The 23,901-nt window shown below is 46.0% G+C and overlaps 1 protein-coding gene across 2 annotated transcripts in view; it reads right to left on the reverse strand.

Annotated features, from left to right (window-relative positions):
- NAV2 (neuron navigator 2) overlaps positions 1-23,901 on the reverse strand; it is a 395,564-nt gene that overhangs the window by 258,645 nt on the left and 113,018 nt on the right. For both annotated transcript variants that reach the window (XM_089915047.1, XM_022583768.3), the window contains exons 2-3: positions 10,429-10,546; positions 1,940-1,992 (exon numbers count right to left, since the gene is read on the reverse strand). In XM_089915047.1, coding sequence (XP_089771173.1) covers positions 1,940-1,992; positions 10,429-10,546 — 171 coding nt within the window. The remainder of the gene's footprint in view (positions 1-1,939; positions 1,993-10,428; positions 10,547-23,901) is intronic.

Here is a 23,901-nt window from a genome sequence, read left to right on the forward strand (position 1 = left end):
TTTGTGATGTAGGTGAAAGGACAATGGCCCCGAGCTCCTTATCATCGCCTTTCTCATTTCCTACAGAATGGAATGACTGTGGTGGAGGTTTTGACCTTTTCCTGGACTCACATCCTGTCTGCTGAATTATTCTCTGCCACTTTTACCACCAGACCTTGTCTGCCCACCCAACCCCCCCGCCCCTGAGCTGGACCTAATTACCACAGACGATTTTAGGATTTTATATTCCTGTGTTCTTAAAAAAAAAAAGAAAGAAAAAAAACACAGTGCATGAAGAAAAACCCAATACTTCCATAGCTGAAAGAGTTACAGAGAAACCACAAAATTGCGTTGGTGCTATGTAGCATTATACATAACATATTTACATAAACTAAATTGGCACGGAAGAATCTGAGGTGACGGTATTATTTTGTAAGCTTGAAAGTGGACTTTAACAGCAAACATCTCCAACAGAAGGTACAGAAAATACAAATGCACCAAACAGAATAAAAGGTTCACTACCTTAAGCTGTCAGTTGTACATATGCATTATAATGCGCTGGGACAAACGCATCCATCTCTATCCCAGGCGGAAATACTACATCTCTTTCATGAGAAGCTATGACTGCATGTGTAAAATGCTTGCACTAAAATTAAGTCTTCTATCTTCCAAATTTTCTCAATTATTAATACACCAGACAGCTGTAGTAGCTCTGGCAAAAATAGCAGCCAAGCTTTTCCAAAAGTCAAAGCAGCCATGAGACGTCTGCATGGGGACTTTCCTATGTGAGGACGGGCTGCTCTCTGGATCAAACAGAAAGAAACAAAATCTCCAGCGGAACAACAACAAAAGAGAAACTCGTTTCAGAATTTAACGTGAAAAATGACATCCCCTGCCCCCACCAGGCACACTCACTCCTCTTTATAATAAGAAACTTTGCGTGTCTAGATAAAAAGTTGACGAAAAGGCTATCTTGTCCACTCACTGGGATAACAAACAATTCAGAAAATTAAACAGTAAATCCAAGGAAGGCCAATCACTTCAGTGTGTTCTGGAATGACACTATCCAATTGTGTCTACTCAAAGGGAGGAGGGTGAGGTTAGAAAACAAATTATCTTTTTTTTTAGATTTCTGGAAGCAAATTAACGTCTAGGAGAAAAGGTTGTCCTTCAGTTGCCACCTTCATATTTTAAACAGGTATTAGCGTCATCTTAACAGAGTCTGATAATATACAATCTTTGTGGAAAAATTCATATTTGAAAAGCATTTCTAAGGGAAAAACTAAGCGCTCAGATTGTGTCACAATTCAATGCTCCCTGAACTCAACAGTGATCATGAATTTTCATTCAAAGATTATGTGCAGGACATGCAACAAGAACAGAATAGATTTTTAAAGATTTTTTAAAGTTATAATATCAGAGCTTAAGCATATCACGCCAGAGAGAATGTCACTTGTCAAGGTTACGTTGTGAACGGTCTGGATGTGATTGGACATTTCACATTTCCTGTCACAGTTGTGATTTCACATCATTCTAACCTTTAAAGGCAATCAGACCACACGTCCCAATCTCTGATGGTTGTTATGATACCATCACTCCATTTGTGCCCCAGCACCATACACAAACAGAAATTGTTGTGGGTCTTTGAGGAAAAAGCAAGAGTCATATCAGCGCAAGTTCTAAACAAGGGTATGTTTGCAGCAGTTCTGCGTAACTTGTTTCTAAGAGCAAGGACCATTTTCGCTGTCTCACGACCTACGTAAAAATCACAGCCATCTTCGAATAGATGCCAACAAATGTCAGACAAGCAAACCATGGCTATTTGGAAATGGCTGTTAGTTTATTAATATAATCCCCCAGAGTAAAGCTTGTGGTGTGAATGTTTTCAAGATGGTCAATATCATTTAGAGGCAGGGCTTACTAACATAACATAAACACTCACTGCCCGTGTACCACTTACCATTTGCGATCTGTTCTTTGGACAGCCATTGATGTCTTCAATCTTCTCATTTGCTGAAAAAAGAAACACAAGTCAGAAAAATAAATAATCATCACAGACACTTTGAGCAGTGATGTTCAGGACCCCTGAGGCAAAGAAAATCCTAAGGCCCATACTGGGGTTTGTCCAACCAACACAGGCATGTGAAATACTGAGACGCATCTAGCAAGCTTCAGGACTTACTCATCGAGCTGCCGCCCTCCAGGGACAGCTGGGGCAAGGTCGCTGTCATCTAAGGCAGAGACAACTGCATTGATGACAGTCTTGGAGTGATGGGGCATGGTGGAAATGTCTGGAGACTGGGAAACGGCCTGAGCTGTGACTGTGCTTTAGGCTCTTAAAAAGGCAACTGCAACTTGCCCACAAAAGATAGGGTGCTTCAGAGTGGATCCATCCAGCCACAACACAGCTCCTGGGGACAAAAGCCATAGATGACAGCATCTCACCCCATCTTTAGCCAGAAATGCTAAGATTGCTTTTGTTTGTCTTGATTCTATTCCCGAAGTGGTGGCCAATGGAAGAACAAGAGAGTGAGACTTTAAAAATGGCACATCCATGCTCATACAGTAAGTCCAGATTAGATCTAGAACACACACTACTGAAGTCAAAAGAGTACCTACCTACCTACTTAGGGAAGTGATAGAAAGAGGCTGTACTGAATAAGCTGGAAATCAAATAAATAACAGGGAAGAAAGGCCCAGCTTCCCATGGTGAATGTATTTCATCCTAAGTATGGAGGAATCCTTGCAAGACACAGCCCAAGACATCTGAGTTTGCAACTACAGTGCTACAAGAAAGGCAGTACGTGTAGTGGCTTGGAGGCGAAGATACCCCAGTTTGAAGCTCAGCTTTATAGCTTCTCAGCTGTGTGATCTTAGCCATGTAACACAACCTCTCTGGGCCACAGTTTCCTCATCTATAAAATGGAGCTAATACTACCTACTTCACGGGAGGAGCTGTGAGAAGATTACATGATGCCAGTAAACTGCTCAGTGCAGCGCCTAGCACAGCGAGTGTTCTATGTGTGGTAGAGATCATTAATCCAATAATATATATTCTTATCATCTATGCAAAAATATATAAAATAAAATTTCCCTTTTTTGATGTCTCCATCTGAGTTAAGCCCACAAACTCAGCGAGGAGTTCACAGTAAAGAATTACGGACTTGCCTCCTCTGTGAAGCCTTTATGAGATTCCTCCCCAATCCCATGTCCCTTTACTGCATGCCCCCTCCCCTAGAAGGGTAAGTCCCACTAGGTCTCTTTGCTCTCCCAGCACCCTGGACTTGCCTCTACTTTGCTTTTAAGTAACACCTAATGTGTAACTCCTTTTCTTGTCTCCCCCAGCTACGCAGACATGTAGATTTTGTTTTTCACACTTGTATCCTTAGGGCTCGACAAGTGTTTGCAAAATTGCATTAAAAAAAATATATATATATATATATCACATCAGATTTTAATGACTATGACACGTAAAACTTCCATGAAGAGAAAAGACATTGAAAAGTGTCTGAAAAGGATAACAGACTCAAAGTGTCCCAGGACATTAAGGTTTTAGAACACCTGAAACTAAATATAGCTCACCGCTACCTCAATTGGGTTTTTTTCCTCTAGTGTTTCTATCTTAAGAAGTAAAAAATAAGAAAGCAAGCTAGTGGCAGGAAATTATTTAAAAATCTAATTACTAGAGACAGCCTGGTTAGTATACATTCAGCCTGATCTACACCGTCTTTAGAACTGGCCCAAAGTAATAGATATTCAGGCTTATGACCCACCTGGGAAGACCTCGGTCTTCAGAGAGCCAACTGAGTTTTCTCAGCTCTTAAGAACACTGGGATAGGCATTTTAGGAAGCTTCCTCCACCTGCTTTTCCCTACTCCCAAAAGAGGTGCCATAAAGCCTTTAAAAAGCTCGTAAAGGATGCCCAATGAATGGGATAACTCATGGATGTTTGTTCTTCAGTTCACCAGAAAATACAATTAGCCAGAATGTGTCACTAGCATGTAAACTCCACAAAAACAAGGATTTTCATTTGCTTGGTTTTCTACTATAACCCTAGAGCTTAGCACCGTGCCTGACACACAGTAGCCACTCAATATGTATTTGTTGAGGGGAACTAAGGAGTATTCTGAACATTCCAATGAATCAAAGTTTTACTGTCTATTTTGAGGCAGCTGCTCTTTCACTTATATATATCAATGTATGTACTGAAGGTGGAAAGAAAGAAAGATCCTTGACAAATGGCACTCCTTCATACATGGGAAATTACGGCAGGCTTGCACTCTGACCTTGGGTTTTGATACACAACACCGATACGGCTTTTGAGAATCAAGGCCACTCAAGGTATCTTCCAGTTGGATACTCATGACGGCCAAAGTCATACGGCACTGGATTCTGATCAACACCCAGTTCATTAGTGCTCATTAAAGTGAAGGATGGATAACTATGATCCTGAGAAGTCATTTTAAAGATTATTTATATACCTTCTGGATAAACAAACCAAGGGATTTGGTCTAATTATCCCTCTAATTCCTTTTCATGGTCTGTCACCTAAACCACAGTCAGGTGCTCCTTGAATTCATTAGGCTCCTATAAGCCTAATGCTGCCATCTTACAACATTCAAAATAAACCAATGGGGTGAAGCCTATTCATGACCCTCTAAAGAAAACATGGGAAGAGATCAAATGACTCAGCCCCAACTCAAAATAAATGTTTAATAAAAATGCAAAAAAGTCTGGACCTCCTAGTTTCCAATTTCATGTAATTTAAATACTTCTCCTTCAATTTAAATTCTCAAGAATTTCTGTGGTTGTCATAAATACTTAGAGCAATAATAGCAGCTCCGATTCTGCTGGTTAGAAGGAAGAAGAGCTTGGTCCTCAGAGCTGAATTTATTAACTCGGGGTAGGGGGTCTTTGGCTACAGCCCCAGAGAAGATAACCAGAGAAGCAAAGGCATTTGTCCCCCGAAGTCTTCAACTGTGATTAAAACCGGCATCCTCAAGTGCCAATGGTAATTTATTCATTCCAGCAAAATCTCTAATGTGGTGACCTGTCTGCACACAAGGTGACAACTTAGTAACTGGAAAGCATCAGTGCACTTTGAGAAGAATGGGATCAAGCTCATCACTTCTCAAAAGACCTCCTCGGAAGGGTTCCAAGCATTTCAACAGCCCAAGCATCTATGCATGGTATCTAGGCATGTGCAGGGCAGCTGGCAGCCCTGCCAACGTCTAGCAAAATTGGCTGCCCTCACTGAAAGGCAGATGACTTACCCAAGGCCACGCCATGGTAGCAGGTCATCAACAGAAAGAAGGTAGGGTCCTGCGTGTTGCCTGAATTTCCTGGTTGTGCTCAGGGGCAGCCCAAATGGTGGTGGAAAGTGAGCTGCTCTCATCCCCTCTCTGTCTTGGCTTCCTCCTTCTCTCCAAGCCTCCTTTGTTTATCCTGTTTCCCTCCCTCTCTCTCTCCTCTTTCCTCCCTGTCTCCCGCCCCTTCTCTCCTTCGCTCACTCCAACCCCTTCTGGCATCCTCCCTGCGTGACAGCAATGTAGGCAGGAGGGGGGAGGCCTGTCTCTCCCTCTTGATTCATGCTGTTTATCCTGGCCTCGCAAACCTTTCTAATAACTCACGGACATGGCACCGTGATGGGCTGGCAGGCAACTGCCGGCTTCGGGCAGCTCATGACTCAAGAAGATTATCATACTAATAAGAGGCTGAACACAGACACCCAACCCTCAGCCACTAAAGCAAGGGCGCTAAGAGGCAGCAGCAAAAGGTCTATTATCTGCCTAATGGGCAGAAGGCAATGACGGAAAATTGTGGGCCCCAAGATATGCCACTATCTGGTAAGACCAGCCCTAGGATGGATGGATGAAGAGATGGCTAGACCCTAGGGCCCATCTGGGCTAGATGGAGACTTAGGTAGGAGCAATGTCTGTGAAAAGCATCTAAGGTTTTCCTTCATGTTACACATCTTAGCTTTTAAAGGATTCCAACTCTCCATCATTAGAAATAGTAGAGGAGGGAGTAAGATTCCCAAGCTGAAAACCGACTCTTCGATCACTGGCCTTTGTTCTTTAGGTTAAAGCCCAGAATTCACTGCCCTGTACCTGGTAGCCTGGCCTTATTTTGCCTTGTTGAGCCTCTGACTCTCTACCCTCCAGCCTTTCTATGCATTATTTCCTCCACCAGGAAAGCCCTCCCTGACCACTTTACCCAGCTAACTCCAAATTTGAGGTCTTGGCTTATAGATAAATTCCTTGAGGAAACGTTCCCTGATTCCTACCCTCCCAACCCAGCCCCCCAGCTCCCCAGTCATGGGTCTGGCCTCATAGCACACGGATCCTTAATCATTAGGCACAACATTCCTCCCTCCCAGGCCTAGGAACAGGTTGTCCCTTCAAAGGACAATCTCCCTGACTGCAGGTTTTGATGGACCTTCATTTAGATGTGCTCTTTTGAACTATTTTGAAGTAACTTCAAACCTACAGAAAAGTTACAGGAACAGTACAGAGAATTCCCGTATAGCATCATCCATTCTCATTTTCTCCCTCTCTCGCTCCCTCCCTCTTTCTCTCTATAGGTACACTTGTTTAAAAATTCTGAATCAATTTAGTGTAGGCTACATAGATCATGTCCCTCACTCTTATTGTGTATTTCCAAAGGACAAGGATATTATTTCATGGTACAATTTTAAAATTCTGAAAATTTAACATTACTGTAATTCCAATATTCCAATTTTGTCAACTGACTCAAAATTGTCCTTTGTAGCATTTTATGCCCCTGTGTGGGATCCAGTCCAGGATCATGCGGTACATTTAGTTGTCAGGTCTCTTTAATCTCTTTTCCTCTGGAACAATTTCTAAGCCTTTTATATCTTTCACAGCACTGACATTTTGGAACAATTCAGGCCAGTTTTTTTTTAACAGAATGTTCCACAATTTGGGTTTGTCCGAGATTCCTCAGGATGGGTTTCAGGTTTTCCATCCCTGATTGCAATGCAACACTAAGTGATGTTGCACTCTTTTCGAGGTACCACGTCAGGAAGCACGTGACACCCAGCTGCTGCTCACCAGTGAGGTACTTTTGATCACCTGGTCATGATGCCTCATTCTCCCATGTGGTTACTATAGTTCCCTTTGCAGCTAATAAGCCATCAGTGGAGAGCCACTGTGAGACCACGTAAATAGCTGCTCTCCATCAAACTTTCTCCTCTAGATTTCAGCATCCATTGGTGATTCTTGCCTTAACTAACCTTTACCACGCAACTCTTCTACATTTATCAGTCAGCATTCACCCAAACAGTTGAGTTCTCTCTTCTCCACTGACAGATCATCTATTTATGTATCTATCAATACAGATTTGTAGATTCCTATTTTATTCCACAGTTATAATCCACAATGGTCCTCAATTATTTTGATGCTCTAGTTGTCCCAGATTAGCTTGCTCTTTGTAGCCCTGGAGGGCAGAACTAGCACTTGTAGGGAGACACTACCAAGGAGGGGCAGATTTTGACTTAATGAAACAAGAGTTTTAAAAAATTCTAACTCTCCGTCGTTAGAACTGGTTGAGGAGGTAGTAAGTTGCCCATCTGCTGACTACTTTAATAGACTCTGCTGACTGCTTTTCACGGAAGCAATTCACGCATCAGGTTGAGGCTTTTAAAAGGTCCCTTCCAAACCTTAGAGTTGCAGCAGAATCCTGGAAAGGAGGAGGGTGTGACATACAGTTTAGAGGAGTGCTCAGAAGAATACTAAATACTGGTAAGGGAAAACATCTGGGCCACCTTTAGGAAACAATCCGAGCCAGGCTTAGGGAAGCAAGGGTTGCAGTGAATAAAATTCTCATCCCTAATCTCCTCAACTCTTCTTGAACATCACTGCACGCCAGGTACCATGTTAAATGCTGTGAATCTAGAAAGAAAGATGACTCACACCCAGGCCTGGAGAGACCCGGGCCCAATATAGCAGTCAGTAGGATGACAGAGGAGGGTCCCTCCAGCTCTGCCTGGGGGAGCTAGGAAGTATCAGGGAGAAACTGACCTTTCAAGAATGAGTAGGAGCTCTCCAGCCAAAGAGCAACTGTAACCACTAGAATTCTGTCCAATACAAGATGGAGTCACTAGGACTCCAATTCTGGTTAAATCTTAGGGAGAACAAAGAGAGATACACCCACCCCCAACACACATATGTGTGTCTGTATATATATACACACACACATATATGTATATATTAAAAACACGCACACATACAAATATATATTTTTACATTTTCCTTTTATAGGCATATGTGTGGGGGAAACATGGAGCATAGCGGTTAATAGTTTAGCATCCTGGTCAGAGTGCTGTCCCCTCCCGCCACCCCCCACCAACCAAGAGATCTGTGTTCATAAGACACTCTGAGATGAAATGTTCTGAACTGGCTGATGGACAGTCTAGGGAAGAAGTCACATAGGAGATGCCTATGTTTAGCTGCCTTCTCATCTCCCCGTATCCTGGGCCTCTGTTCTCCACACCCAGAGCAGAGGGTGTGAGCCTGGCACAGTCAGGGGTAGAGTTCCATGTGTTGACATCTGGCCTTACTTAGTAGCGAGTCCCTGGGCAGAGGGAGCCTCTCCTGGAGGGCTGGGGAGGAAGCAACTTGGTGGCCTGAGTGGCAGCCTGCATCAGTGGTACTAGCTTGAGCCTCTGAAATCACAGTCCAATAGTTCAGGCCCAGAAAGGTCACTGTCTAGGGAGGTTCATCTCATCTGAATAGATTCAGGGACGCATCCTCCTGAGCAATGATTAGAAACTGTGCTAGCTTACGTCTCCCTAGCGCCACGCTTAGTGAATGTGCAATACACAGTACCATTCACCTTTGCTGGGCCCTGGCAGATACAACTAGTCTATCGTGACACTCTGACATCGATTCAGAGGCCTCTTCATCTTTCTACACGTATCTTTCTAGGCAGTGGCTACCAAGTCCTATCCAGAAACGCCTTCCGGTATCCAAGCATATTTCATATCTGATACCTACCTTGTGCATTTCCCAAGACTGCCACAAGATCAGACAAAGCAGGCATGGCTGTGCCCATTTTAAAGACAGGGAAACAGAGGTGGCAGAGGCCATGTTCAGAGACCCATGTGGCAAGGAGCTGAGAGGGTCCTCTAGGAGCTGAGGGTGGCCTCCAACTAACAGTCAGGGAGAAATCAGGGCTCACACTCCTATAACTGCAAGTAAATGAATTCTGCCAACAATCTGAGTAAGCTTGACCCCTTTCCCCAGTCAAGCTCCAGATGAGGACTCAAGCCTGACCAACACCTTGACTGCAGCCTGGCAGAGGCACCCAGCTAAGCCATGCTTGCACTTCTGATGCACAGAAATAGTTAATGCATGTTGTGAGATAGTTAATAGATGTTGTTTTAAGCCATTAAGTTTGTGACACTTTGTTATACAGCAACAGCAAACTAATACAGGGAAGGAAGGAAAAAGGAGAGAAGAGAAGGAGGACCAATGGAAGCTGGTCTTCAATCAATCTTGGGACAGCAGGGAAGCATCTTTCTCTTTCAAAGTCCAAGATCTTCGCCTGAGGGCAACGTACATATATTTTTAGGTACAGTCTCCACAGATGTGAGCAGAGCTAGAACCATAAAAGGCTTCTTCTCACTTGAAGGATAAGCAACTTTTCCATAAGAACTCACGCCTGAGGGGCTGGGGCTTCTGTCCTTTTTTTCTGCCTTCTCTTTCGGCATGAGTCGGCCGCTAAAGCTGCCAGCGACAACAATCAGTCTAATGCCATCTAATTGGCCTCCCGCCTCCACGGTCTGCTCTGCGTTCTCAGGCAGGACCACTGGGGTGCTTCCCTTAAATTAAGACCCAAGGCAAAGCTGTGCCCAGCCTCCACCCACGTTCCTGCCCAGGGTGACTCCTCTCCTCCTGCACACAGCCAAGGCATTAAAAGCCCCACCACTCCACTTCCCTTCCCCTAGTATGAAAAACAGAACCAGCCCTCTGCGGAGTTTGATCCTTTGATTTCTCAGACCCGATTAGAGTTCACAGGAATAAGCCAGCCCCATATTGCCGTTTTTTTTTTTTTTTTTGGAAATATTGCCAGAGTAATCCACAAAAAAGCACCATCGCGGGGGGGAAATGAGAGAGCCAGAAAGATGGTAGGAGGTAAGAAAGGGGACAGAGAGCCCCTCCCCAAACCACCAGCATTTCCCCCCAGCCAGTCTTTCTTCTCAGAGAATCAAGATGAGATTGCCACGTGGGTGATCTTATCAGGAAAAACAAGCTGGTACCCCTCACTCCCCCGGCACAAGGCAAGAGTCAAAAAAAGTGTCATACATGTGACAGAAACACTGCATTTTTAGATGTCGGGATTCCAAGTCCCTCTTGCCAGACTCGACCCCGTCTGGACTGTTCTCCACGGTAACTCATCCACCCCTGACGTAAAATCTGCTCTTACCCACAACCTGGATAATCTGGGCCAGGAGGACGCCGTCCGTCACATCTTGCTGGAGATCCTTGATGAGACGTTTGTGGCCTGATTTGGCTAGATAGTGATTGGCCCAGTCCGTGTAGATCTGCAAAAAAGCAAACGGGCAACTTTAGGAACCCCGTCAGATTCCATCTGAGGCAGCTGCTGGGCTGGTATAGGAGCCACTGTCCCGCAGGCGAGCTGTCTGGGGCCAGCCAGCGCCATTAACATGCAGTGCATTGTGCCCATGGGGTATTCAGCTGGCCAGAGCCAGGCTTTCACCTATTGAGAGATCTGCCATCAAGGCTCAGGAGAAAGCTAAAGAAAGCTTCAAAACATGCAGAGGCCTGAATGGGACAGGGGACACGGAACTAAACAGTCTGCGCCAGACGGCTTTGAGAGGCTGCGGCTCTAAATGCAGGCGAGGTCTCCCCCGCCCCACTGCCCTACCCTGCCCCTTCCCATCTTTTTCTCTTTATTGAGAAAACGTACGGGGAGGTTACCACCCAACAGGCATCTTTTCACAGGCCATTTCAGGGAAAGGAGGGCTATTGAGTTAGCCGGGTTCTCAGGAGCCTGGGTCCCTTGTAAAGGAGCCAAGTACCGAAACACAGAGCGCTTCAATTACTCTTGTGTGAGCGGGGTTATTAATGGCCTCACAATCATCTCAGATTTAATCAGTTTAACTTAAAAGCCTGGCATCATTTTCACAGTTGGGAACAAAACCCCCCCAGCAAATTCCAACATATTTAAACACAGCATTGGTGTGCACAGCACCTGAAAGGCAGAGGCTGGGTCATCATGGGATCAGGAAAGCAGACCCCCTTGGGGGATGGAGAGACCTGCCCCTCCCAGTCACAGAATGGTCGGCACAAAGTATTTGCTTCCAAAGAGTCAACAAACACAAGAAAACTCTCGCCTAAAAACTTTCTCCCTAAATGACACAAGCCAAAAACAAAACTGAAAACCTCCTCGTCAATTCTGAGTGCTAAGTTTCATGCGTGGACTTGTGAGTTTGCGGGGGACATGCAGGTCCTATTTATCAGCACCTTTTTTTTCCCCAGGAGGGATACAAACCCGCGCCTGCTCAGAAAGAGAAGTATCCCACCTCAGCTGGGCCGTGTCTGCAGGTGCAGTTCACATACTAATCCGTGTGATGTCTCCACCCAAATGATGAAAGTGATTACTGTATCTCCACCAGCAGGCCTGCTCCGAGATCTCGCGTGACTCACAGAGCGGTGGAAGCCCTGTCCTTGCCCCAGCTCTCACTCTTCCCAACACTGTGCTCAGAGGAATCTCACACAGTGGGGTGCTGCCCTTCAAGGCCCCCGGAATGGGGACTGAGGGCCAGGGCCCGGACTTGCAAAATAGGCCCTTCGAGGGAGGCGGCACCTCTGACTACTCCGCCTGGGACCGTGAAGGCCTCATCCCAAGAGGGGTCAAGGCAGACGTGCACTTTCCGCTTCTTCAAGCGCTGGGAACAGACGACGCCTATCCACCCCCCAGCCCCCAACGCGAAGCTTCCACTGCAGAGACCCACACCACAATACGGTTCTATTTCACACCTCGGACCATGGCATCTAATCCTTAAATCCATGTCACTTTCCTTCCTCATGACTCCCACATTGTCAGATAGAAGCTCTAGTTCAGCAAGATCATTTTCAATTTCACAAGCACTGAGAAGGCTAAGGAAGTCGAGCGCCATCTTGGTCATTACAATGGCCAATCTGAGAGATCATTCGATGAAATTGTTAAGGGGGAGAGAGAGAAAGGGAAAGACATTCAAAGGAAAAGAGAAAGACCTGGGTTCAAGTCCCAGCCCCGGAGGCTCCCCAGGGTGGGGATCTGGGTCTGTTTTGTTCAATTTCTCAACGTGTATCTCTGGAGGAACGGGTGTATGACCTCAGGTGAGCTGTTTGACTCTCTGAGCCTAGGTTTTCTTATCTGTAAAATGGAATAAATACCATGTACTTGTCAGTTCTTATGAGGACTGAGTGATGTAACATATTCGGAAAAAAGTGCCTTATGCAGAGTAGGAGCTTAATAACAACAAACACATACAGAGCCTAATACATGCCAGACACTGGTCCAGACACTTTACATGCATTAACTCATTTCATCCTTATTCTCTGTGGTAGATGCTATCATTGTGTCTATTTTTCAGAGGAGAAAACTAAAGTGTAGAGAGGTAAAGTAACTTATCTAAGATCACAGGGAAGTGGCAGTGCCAGGATATGAACCCAGGCTGACTAACTCTAGAATCCCTTAGACACTCTCCAACACTGCTTCTCTGAATACAAATATAAATTACTCAATGCACTCACCCCCTCCATGACACCGTCCTACTGACTCAGCTCATTCTCTGTTATGTTCTCACTGAAAGAATTGTTTAAAAATAAATAAAACCCCCAAACCTATCCATTGCTGTCTGAATGCCCTCTGGCAAGTCACTTGCCTTTTCCGGGCTTCAGTTTATCCAGCTGTAAAATGGGCGCAGTAAGGTCTACTTCAGAAGGTGGTTGCGAAGACCCAGTGAAGCACCACCTGGAAGCCCCTGACCTGACCCACGTGGGGCTCAGGAAGCAGAGAGAGCAGGTGGTCAAGAGGAGGGCACTGGAGTCAGCAGACTGCTCTAAATCTTAGCTGCCACACTGCCTATTACGTCTGTGTCCTTTGGCCTGGGTGTCCTCATTTACAAGAGGGGATAATAATACCAACATCATTGGGCCATTATGAAGGTGAAACGAGTTCATACACATAAAGGACACAGAATGTGACACATGCTAAGTGTTCAGTAAATAAAAAGGATATTAGAAATTTGACTACCAGCATTATAAAATGGGCCAGAACAAAACCAGCCACAGCCTCTACCCTGAACCTCCAGGACGCAAATGACTTGAAGACTCACTCCCCTTCTCTTTCACAAGGTACAATTTCGAGAGTCTGGAGCACCCCCATCTGGAATCACAAACCACAGTAGACTGTGAAAGAAAAGGAGGCCAGAAACTGGCCAGGCTGGTACAGAGTGATACCAGGCTGGTATCTTCCCTCAACAGGAGATACACCGCAGTGATGTCTCAAGCCCTGGAGGGATCCTACCACCTGAGGGTCTGAGGGACCACGAGAACATCCCAAAGCTTCAAGCCACCTGCCCCACAACCATCAGCTGAGGTGAGAACAGGCCACGGACAAGGACACCGCTGAGTGGGAGGGGATACAGGCACCTCTGTTCATTCCCTTCCTAGGTGATTAAGGGTATTTTAAAATAGACGTATCCTCCCTAAAGCCAGCCCTCTCTGTGTCTACACAGTCCGGCAGGAAGCCAAGGTTAAGCAAGCTTCTGTCAACAAGTACAGGGGCAACCCTCTCCCCATCACCCACCAGCACACAGTGCGGAGCCCTGGGGAGGCCACACAGGTATCTGGCATACCAGGGAGAACTCGGAAAGTTCTATAGTGGTCAGAAATGGCTCTGCCAAAGAAGTGAACCTCTCTACTCCACGCTGTTTAAGACAGAGCTCTTCTTCTCCCAACTCGAATCTACCTACATACCACAACCAACTTAATCTTCCAAGAGCACAGCTCTAGTCCTATCACCTGCTCACAGAATCATCAATGGCTCCCCACTGAATGAAAGGCAGACTTTTCATACCGCAGTTCAAGGCAGTCTTATCCATCCACTCTTCCCCAGCCAGCGTCGACCTCGCAGGGGAGGCAGTGCGTGGGTAAGTGAAAAGCTTGGGCTTGGGAACTGACCAAGTCAAGGTGGCCCTTGGCATGTGAATTTCTTTTCACCTCTCTGTACCTCAGTTTTATCCTCCATAAAATGGGGATTATACCAAGTATATGATAAGGCAGGGAGGGACTGGCCAACTGTGACCCGGGCCAAACCCAAGGGACCACCTGTTTCTGTAAACAAAGTTCTGTGGGAGCCCAGTCACACCCATTTGTCATCTGTAGCTGCTTTCAGACCACAATGGCACAGCTGAGTAGTTGTGATAGAGGCTTCTAGCCCACACAGCCTCAAATATTTACTGTCCAGCTCTTTACAGAAGAAAGTGGCCAGTCTGTGTCATAGGGACTGAATGACATAATATGCCTACACATAGCAAGGGCTCAGTAATAATTACAATTACCCTCAGGAAAACTGGACCTCACACTTCCCCATCTCTGAACTCCTGCCACCCCACCCACCTGAGTGCCTCCACCTGGGGCCACCCCAAAAAACTCCATTCCTACGCTGGTTCCTCCAGGAAGTCACCCTTGATTTCCTCATTGCATCCCGAGCTGCATACGAAGCAGAGAACCTGTTTGCTGGCACCACGTCCTCACTCCACCCCCAGATTGTGGCAGAGATGGTGTCTCGTCCATCTCTGGGCCCAGACAGTGTCTCTCAAGGCGGGGGCACAGCAGGTGGTCAGTAAGTGGTTGCCGGCATTGAGCTGAATGGAGAGAAAAAGGGCAAACCCTTGGGAAACTGATTGCATTGGAGACTTAACGTGAGCTCTCAGTGAATCCTCAAACCAGGATCTCATGTCTCTTTATTGACTGAAAAGAGGAAGGAATAGAGAAAATAAATCACTCCAGAGTGCAAGCCCGTTAATCAGGACCCATCAAACAAGAATCATTGATTATCTGGAGTTTCCTCTCCCCAGCTCTCGACTTTGTGAAGAAGTGAGTCACAAGAAAATGCCTAGATTTATTTTAAGAAACACAGTTTTCATGGGCCCTGCTACGCACTGACGTACTTCAGCCCCATCCCTCTCACTCGCTGTTTCAGTACCTCATGCAATGACTGCCATTCTTCCAAGGAGTACCTTTGGAAAATAAACTCACAATATCCTTAGTCATCGAAGACTACTTCAGGTTCAGGAAGTCAACAAATACGGAACAGTGTGTGTTTGGAAGATTTTAAGCAAGGGCTAAGGCATGCAGGGCTTCCTCTGTAAGCCTCAGGCATTCAGAATCAATTTCTCCAGAGCCTCCCGTTCCGCAGAGCTCTAAAGACTTAGGGCTTCTGTTGCTTTTACGCTGGAGCCCACTCATCCTTGATCGGTGAACTTTCAGTAGAAATGGGCAAGACAAAGAACCACACAGCTCTAGGAAAGAATAAAACAACCATCCCCACCCCCAACTCCAAATCATCACATCATTCCAGAGAAAAGATTCTAGAGGAAAAGGCTCTAGAATCGTTTCGCACCAGTATCTGAAGGAGTCTTTCCCGCTCTGGCTCTGACCCATCTTGCTGAGTTTACCACTCTTCCCACCCCCTCTAAAGGGAGACCCGGTGCTCCAGAAGCGCCTGGTGAGGGAAAGGAGCTGCTGTCAGAGGCCTGAAAAGAAAAAAGGGGAAGGAAGACAATGACAGCTGAAGAGCGAATTCGTTTTGATTCACTTTATTAGCCCTGACAGAATTTCAAGGAGTGTGTCATTTGTTTGCTTATAACTCCACATCATTCCATATCAAACAGGCTGAAATCAAAGAGGGAAAATCTTGACAGATCAAGCAAAGTAAAGAACCTGATTATTAGTTGTAACAAGAAAACTGATAAAAATTGCACTGTTGTTAAACCAACGGGGAAGGTGCCAAGTTTATACTGCAATTAGCTCTCAAATGAAGGGGGACGGGCAGCTCTAAGGAAGAAACCTCCCAAAATTCCATAAAATAACTGCACCCAAAGTCATTGCCCTAACAACTCTAAATGCAGACCCACGTGCCGGGCACACAGATTGATGGATCCTGAAGCAGCAGACAGCTTTACCACAGCCGTTCCAGGAGGAAAAGAGTACAATGTATCTCTTAGCAGGAAATGCCAGGGGGGAGATTTAAGATACAAGTACACTAGTCATTTAGCATCTGAGGTGGTCTCCAGTCCGTCAGTTGTAAAGAGAACTCAACTGTTCGGCCTCCATTCAATGTCCCGCTCTAGACTTTGGGAACATCAACATCCCATCATTTCCATGACTGCGCAGTGTGTGGTTAAATGGTTTAGTTCTGATTGTCCTGAAGCACAAAAAATGACATTGCAACAATAGTATAGAGTGTCCACCCAGCACCTGAATACCACAAAGAATGATTATTCAATTAGTCACAGTTTTAAGACAATCAAAATGCACCATTTGTTATTAAGGGCAAAGCGGTTAACACATTCACTTCTGTATCCCCAGCACCTCAAAAGGAGCCCGGTACCTACCCAACAGGTGTGTCCACATGTCCACAGATCATTTTAATTGCCTGGGGTGAAGTAAGGGGCCTGAAGCTAGCTGGTGGCTTTTTCCCTCTTCCCCTCTCTCCCCATCAGAGTCTAATATGTCCTTTCTTAATGCAGACCCTGCCTTGATTAAAACCACTGCCTTGAAACAAACATTCAGATGGGTGAATGGTGTCCCCAGCCCTATACATTGGAAAAAGAGGGGGAGCACGGAGAAGCCAATCCAGGCCACACAGCCCAGCAAGGGCTGAGCCTGAACCCTGGCACTGCTCCCTGTTTTCTCAAAGGAAGAGTCCAGTTCTGCCCAGTGTCCGTGGTTCTCACTACATGCCCACCCTAGAGGTCAATGACTCTCTTCCATCCCCATGTTTGCCATCTCCCGATGCATTACTCGGGTCATTTGTGGTTTTTCATCAACCACGGTAATTATACAAGGGCAGTGTGTCTGCAATCTCAGGAGCTGGCGTGGACCAGGGTTCAGATCTGGCTCTGCCTCTTACCAGCCAGGTGGCCCACAATGAGTCAGGGCCAGCTGAGCACGGGGGGCCCTCACTTACACGGTGGTGATATGTAGGTTTGCTTTACAGACGAAATGAAAACATGTATGTCAATGGTTAACACAGTGTCTGGAGCACAGTATTGAATAAATGGTGGTTATTCATATTCAAATTAATATAAGTTTTGGGGGAATAAGTCATTCTAAATTGCTGAGAGCTTCCACTTCAGAAAGCCAGTTTTTAACTATGCCATAGGGACTCTTTCCCAAATAGATTATCACGATCCCTGCTTTTTAAATTAACTCAATTCCATGTTTTCTTGATGACCTATGGACGTACTATGAATAGCATTTTGATGCATACAAGTATGCCCTTAAGGCTGCAGAGTTGCTGGACTGTCTTTAAAAGACCCCAGAGTCCTTTAAAATTAGGTGTAAAGTAAAAGAAGTACCATTCAAGCGAGAGCCTTGATAGGACTTTTCCATTGATGAAAACACCTCAGTGGAAGGCTTTTGCGGCACCCCTCTGAGCTGCTCGCAGGGTCTGTAGGGAAGGCTTCTTGGCTCTCAGCTGGTCTCCAGCCAGGTAAGGCTGCTAGAAAGCTGGGCTCCAGGAGCACCTAGATGTGACTGGGGTCTGTATCTCCCATGCGAGCACATGCAGAACGGGACTGCCAGCCCCTGTTCTCAATATACGTTTTGGAATATGGTTCACAGGATCTTGTTTACACCAGGGAGTATACATCCCTGTCTGGACCCAGAGGATAGCAGCAGGGGGAGGGAGGAGCCCACTGCTTGTTTTCTCCCTTTGTAATGGGCAGTAACCTACATACTTGTATGCACAACCACCAAAGAGCCACCCTGACACCTGCCCATATGTATGCTTCTGTCCCTAAGGGATATGCACACGTGTACACACACACACAGCAGGTGACTAGAGGAGGGCCAGGGCTTATCGCTAATCCGAATTTCCATCCACTCCCCTCACCACCCTTCCTCCTACTTTACCTCTGAATGATATCAAGTCAAGAAAAGGTGCTCAGAGCTGCAAGTACGCCCTGGTGCCTTGAGCAAACCCTGCCTGAGCAGCCGCCTCTGCTGGGTCCCACTCTTGCTGTAGCCTTGTGTAGGATGCTAACTACCATCCACCAAATTCTATGGTGAACTGATAAAGAAAGCACCTTCTAGAGTCAGACTGCTTAGGTTCCAGACATGCCTCAACCACCTCCCAGCAGAGTTATCCCAGGCAAGTTCCTTAAACTATGTCTGAGCCTCTGTTTCCTCATCTGTAAAATGGGTCGACTCCCTATTCAGGTTCTTGTGAGATTGAAAAGAGGTCATCTAAATGGGAAGGAAATCTAAAAAAGAGGGGATATATGTTTACGTATAACCGATTCACTTTGCTGTACGGCAGAAACACAATACTGTAAAGCAACTATACTCCAATAAAAATTAATTTTAAAAAAAGATGATGAGAAGGAAAAAAAAAAAAAGAAAAGAGGTCATCTAACAATGCCCAGTGCATAGTAAGGACACACAGTATGTTAATGCCAATTATCATTACCATGAAGACGATGCCATGCGCTGTGAACACTTGGCAAACAATGGATTCCTTTAGTTCCCAACTCACCTGTGAGGAAGGTATTATTTCCCCCATTTTACAGATGAGGAAATGGAGGCTCTGAGAGGGGAAATGACTTTCCCACTGTCACACACTAGTATGCAGCCTTTGATAGCAGAGACTCTGGTTCCTAATGATGCTACACTGCTCCTCAGAGGCCCACGCAGGAACCGTGAGCCACAGAAGGGTGAGCGTCACGGCCGCGTGGGAAAAGCAGCCAGAAAGAGTAAGGCTCGTTGCACAACAGGCACCTCAATGTCACCCGCGCCTGCCCCTGGGAACACAGTTGGCTGCTTGTCACTCACGCCTAACAGATCCAAGAGGAGAGCTGACACTTTCCCATGTCACCAAAGCACAAGCCAAACATCATTTCACAAGTGTCACTATCGCAAAAATAAAAATGCCAGTACCACAGGAGTTACCACTGCAGGGTTGCATCCGGCTGGGAAATGCTCAGGAGTAAAGTCCCCCAGTTCCTCCAGCCTGGAGTGGACCAGGCCAGCCTGGGAAGGGCCCCTCAGCCACACAATGGTGGCATTGTCCTGCGGGAACAGCAACCAGCCGCAGGTGGGCGTGCACAGCAACTCCAGAGGTTTTGAAACTGTGCCTCTAGAAAAATACACCAGGCTGGTGAACGTGCAGGGAGGCACTGGTGAGATCTTAAGGATGAGCACGGAGGCGCCTGCTTACCCCACACCTTGGGCTGACCCACCTTCGATGCCTAGGATGCCCCTTGCTTGCTCTGTCCTCCTGGGATAGGCTGTGCTCTGCCCTGCACTTGACAGGATACATAGTCCTTTCCCATTTGTTTCCTCACTATGGCCACCACCTGTGCACAAGGGGAGGATGTGCTTCTGTTGAGAGCCTACTGTGTGCCAGGCATTTTCTACATGTGATCTCATCTACAATCTCTCCCTGCTGGAGTGACAGCTGCAGGGGAACAAAAATTCTCATCTGCTTTGCTCACTGAATTTTTCCCAACATCCAGCATGGTGCCTGGCACACAGTAGGTGCTCACTAAATCTCTGTTGACTAAATGAGTCATCCCCATTTTACATACTGGAAAACAGAGGCTCTAAAAGGTTAAGAAATGTACATAGGGTCCCACACCTAACAAATGGTGATGCTCCATTTGAGCCAGGCAGCCTGGTCCTGCGGCTACCAGCTCTTACAAAAAATGTGCATCCAGGTCTCCCGAGGGCCTCCCTGGAAAGTCAAATAAGGCCAAGTAAGGATGAAGATGATCACTGGTGTCTTCAGAATAAAACTGGGTTCCCCCTGCAGCACTTCCTCTCACCTACTCCAACCATAGACGCAAGATCTGAATAACTTTTACCATAATGTCCAGCATTTCCAAGAAAGCCAAATGTCAGAGCCCACTTGGAATTTCTCAAGTATTTTCAGTCCCTTCCTGTGTTCATCAGTCATTAGAGATATTCTCTTCCCAAGAGCTTCCTCTCTGGCTGTGATGGGAACCAGGCCCCCCCCCACCCCAGAGGCAGGCCTGGAGGGAGGGAAGGACGAGATGTGGTGGAGGGTAGGGGGAGCCGCTGACACACTCTTTGACAGCAAACATCCCCAAACCCAACAAGAGCTTGTGGGAGCTGCCTGGCAGGGTGGCCACACCCGAGGGGCTGGTGACAACCTGGGCAACAACACAGACCTCCCTCCCGTCTGGTCATGAACTGATCTTTTAAATATTAGCCTCCCTCCGGTCCTCCAAGCCTCCACAGTTCCCCTCATCTGCAGACTGCAGGGAAGGGGATGCCAGCCATTGCGCTTCTCAGTCGCTCCTGTCCAGCCCAAATGCCTCAGCTTAGCTTCCTGGGCACAGGATCCCCAGGATTTTGGCCCTACCAGGTCCAGTCAAGACCTTGGAGTCCTGGGTAGCCTCTGGTAGGTTGCTTAACCTGAGTCTGTCTCCTCTTCACAGGATTGTTAAATGCATAAAGGGAAACATTAGACCTAAGGGACCTCACACATTTGGACACGGAGTATGCCAAGGCGTTGAGCAAGCCACTTTCTGAGCCTCAACTTCCACATGTGTAAAATGGGATAATAATTTATTATCTACTGTGAGGACTACATGAGAATGTTTGTAAAGTCCTTAGCACAGTGCCTGGCACTTAGGTGGAACCTTTGAATTTTTTTAAACTTATTTTTATTTTTGGCCACACCATGCAGAATGCAGGATCTTAGTTCCCCAACCAGGGATCGAACCCGTGCCCCCTGCAGGGGGAGCACAGAGTCTTAACCACTGGACCGCCAGGGAAGTCCCAGGAACCTTTAAACGTTAGTTTCCTTTCCTGCCTCGTCTCCATGTCCCCAACCCACAAATTCCTCTGGTCCACCACTCACACCACAGGCTCTGTGCCACGTTAACCTTCGGTCCCCGCCGGTGGGTTTTCTGGTCTGGCGTGTCCTCCCGCATCCCCTCCGTTTGGCAGGATGTTCTTTTCTAGAAACCAGCCCCGACTGCCAGGCTTCTCTCCCTTCTTTGAAATCCTAGTGCACCTACAATTAAACACACCTGTGTGCCTAGCTACCCAGCCCCTGTACCTTTGCCCACACCATCCGTTCTGCCAGCAGTGCCATCTCTACCCCACCACCTGGCAAATGCCTATTCGGTGTCTTAAAAGCCTAGTCAAGTCTCAATCCCTGTAAAGCCATTCCCAACTCACTGTCTCACTCCCAACAGGAAATTCTTTGTTCCTTCTTCTTGGCTCCAAAATCACTTTGCACATGGCTTCATCATGGTTATTATAACCATCCACATCTCAACTGGGGGCTTCTCCAGAGTAGAGAACAAATTTTCTACATCTTTGAAACATTAGCACAGTGCCTGACTCCCTACAGGAGCTCAATAAACAAGCACTTACTGACTTACTGGATGGTCAATGGGTGGACAGACGGACAAGAAATGGAGGGGTAGACCAGTGAACGTTCAGATGGATGGACAGACACATGGATGAATAGATGGGATGGATGAATGAATCTGTTCCCCTTCACTGCCTAGCACATAAAGTCCCCATGAAATCAAGACGATGATTCATATATCTTTTAGACCAGTCATAGTACAAGACACAGAACAGGCACTGGTAGGTAACACTTTGCTGTGAGAATTTCCAGCAACACGGTAGTGACCCACCTGACTGTGGACATTAAAGTGTTCTTTGAAACAATACACACACAGAAACACACACATGCTACAGCAGGCTTGTACCGGCTCTGGAGAGTTAACTGTTAAACTTCTAGGAAATCTGTGAGTTAGCTGTTAACCAGCCATTAATTATAAAGAAATATCAGAAAGTGAAATTTAAGAAAACAATCCCATTTACAATTGCATCGAAAATAAGATACCAAAGACTGAGTTCTCACCCTTGCGCAGTTGTTTTCTAGTTGTTCAACTCTGCATTACCAGATTGGCCTCAAATTATTCAAAATATTCTCTGAAAGGATTAATAGGAAATGATCAGACATTCTGATCTCCAGGAATGTCTATCTCCAGTGGACAGTCCCAATCTCTCTACAGTGTTGTCGTACGAGGTGATCCTGAATCCCAAGAGACCAATTCATCCATAATTTCAATTACAGAATTTCAGTGACTGAAGAACCTCTGGTGATCTGATACAACCCTAAATTTATAGTTGAAGAAAGTGAGGCCAATTTAAGTTACTTTTAGGTTATCCCCAAACTTAAATATATGGCCCTATATGGACCTAAAAATAAATATATAGGCCAATCATCCATGAGGTCACAACAAAACATACATGAAGCAAATAAAAATGCATTCTTTTGTATGATAAAACTGAACTTAGAAAACGGAACAATCTGAAAAAATAATTTAATCTAAAATTGTTCAATTTAAAACTCCTTTTCCAATTGTATTGAGATTTAATTTACATGTAATGTACTGCATATATTTCAAATGTAAAATTTGATGAGTTCTGATCTACGTACACCCACGAAACCACCCCTACAATCAAGATAACAAATGTTGGAATCTAAAAAAAAAAAATGGTTCTGATGAACCTGAGGGGCAGGACAGGAATAAAGACGCAGACGCAAGACCTAGACGTAGAGAATGGACTTGAGGACACGGGGAGGGGGAAGGGTAAACTGGGACAAAGTGAGAGAGTGGCATGGACATATATACACTACCAAATGTAAAATAGATAGCTAGTGGGAAGCAGCCACACATAGCACAGGGAGATCAGCTCGGTGCTTTGTGACCACCTAGAGGGGTGGGATAGGGAGGGTGGGAGGGAGGCTCGAGAGGGAGGGGATATGGGGATATGTGTATACATATAGCTGATTCACCTTGTTATACAGCAGAAACTAACAGCATTGTAAAGCAATTACACTCCAATAAAGATATTTTTAAAAAAAAAGATAACAAATATTTCTACCAACCCCAAGAACTTCCTGGCAATCCTTTATAAACCGTCCCTCACTCTACCACTACTGCAAGGCTAACACGGATCTGCTTTATGTCGTTACAGATTCACTTGGGCTTTGCTTTCTGAACTGTATACACATAGAATTATATATACTTTAAAATTATATTATATAGGGCTTCCCTGGTGGCGCAGTGGTTGAGAGCCCGCCTGCCGATGCAGGGGACGCGGGTTCGTGCCCTGGTCCGGGAGGATCCCACATGCCGCGGAGCGGCTGGGCCCGTGAGCCATGGCCGCTGAGCCTGCGCGTCCGGAGCCTGTGCTCCACAACGGGAGAGGCCACAACAGTGAGAGGCCCGCGTACCGCAAAAAAAAAAAAAAAAAAAAATTATATTATATAAACTTACAATTAAATTTTTAAAGGTAGTCGTACTCAAAACTCATCACTTCCTTTAAAATTATCTTTCTACATTTTACCATTGCTTATGCTCGAGGTGATTTACATCTATTTCCTCCATATGAGGGAAACAGTATATAATGGTATATAGTCTTGCACATCTCTTGCCAGTTCAGAGATGTCACATTTGGTAGACTGAAATCAGCCTTGGTAGGAGATTTACCTTGGAAATCAGCAAGTGCTACCTATCAATTGTGAGCCCACTGTTAACCGCCACTAGGCGTGCACAGGTGAGTGGTGGGGATGGGATGTTCCTTTCTTCCCCCTCCCCTCCCCCCC

The sequence above is a fragment of the Delphinapterus leucas genome, chromosome 7 (assembly GCF_059928025.1).
Source record: "Delphinapterus leucas isolate spDelLeu-1000000601 "Yukka" chromosome 7, BTC_Dleu_Yukka2, whole genome shotgun sequence".
In the NCBI taxonomy this organism is placed as follows: Eukaryota; Metazoa; Chordata; class Mammalia; order Artiodactyla; family Monodontidae; genus Delphinapterus; species Delphinapterus leucas.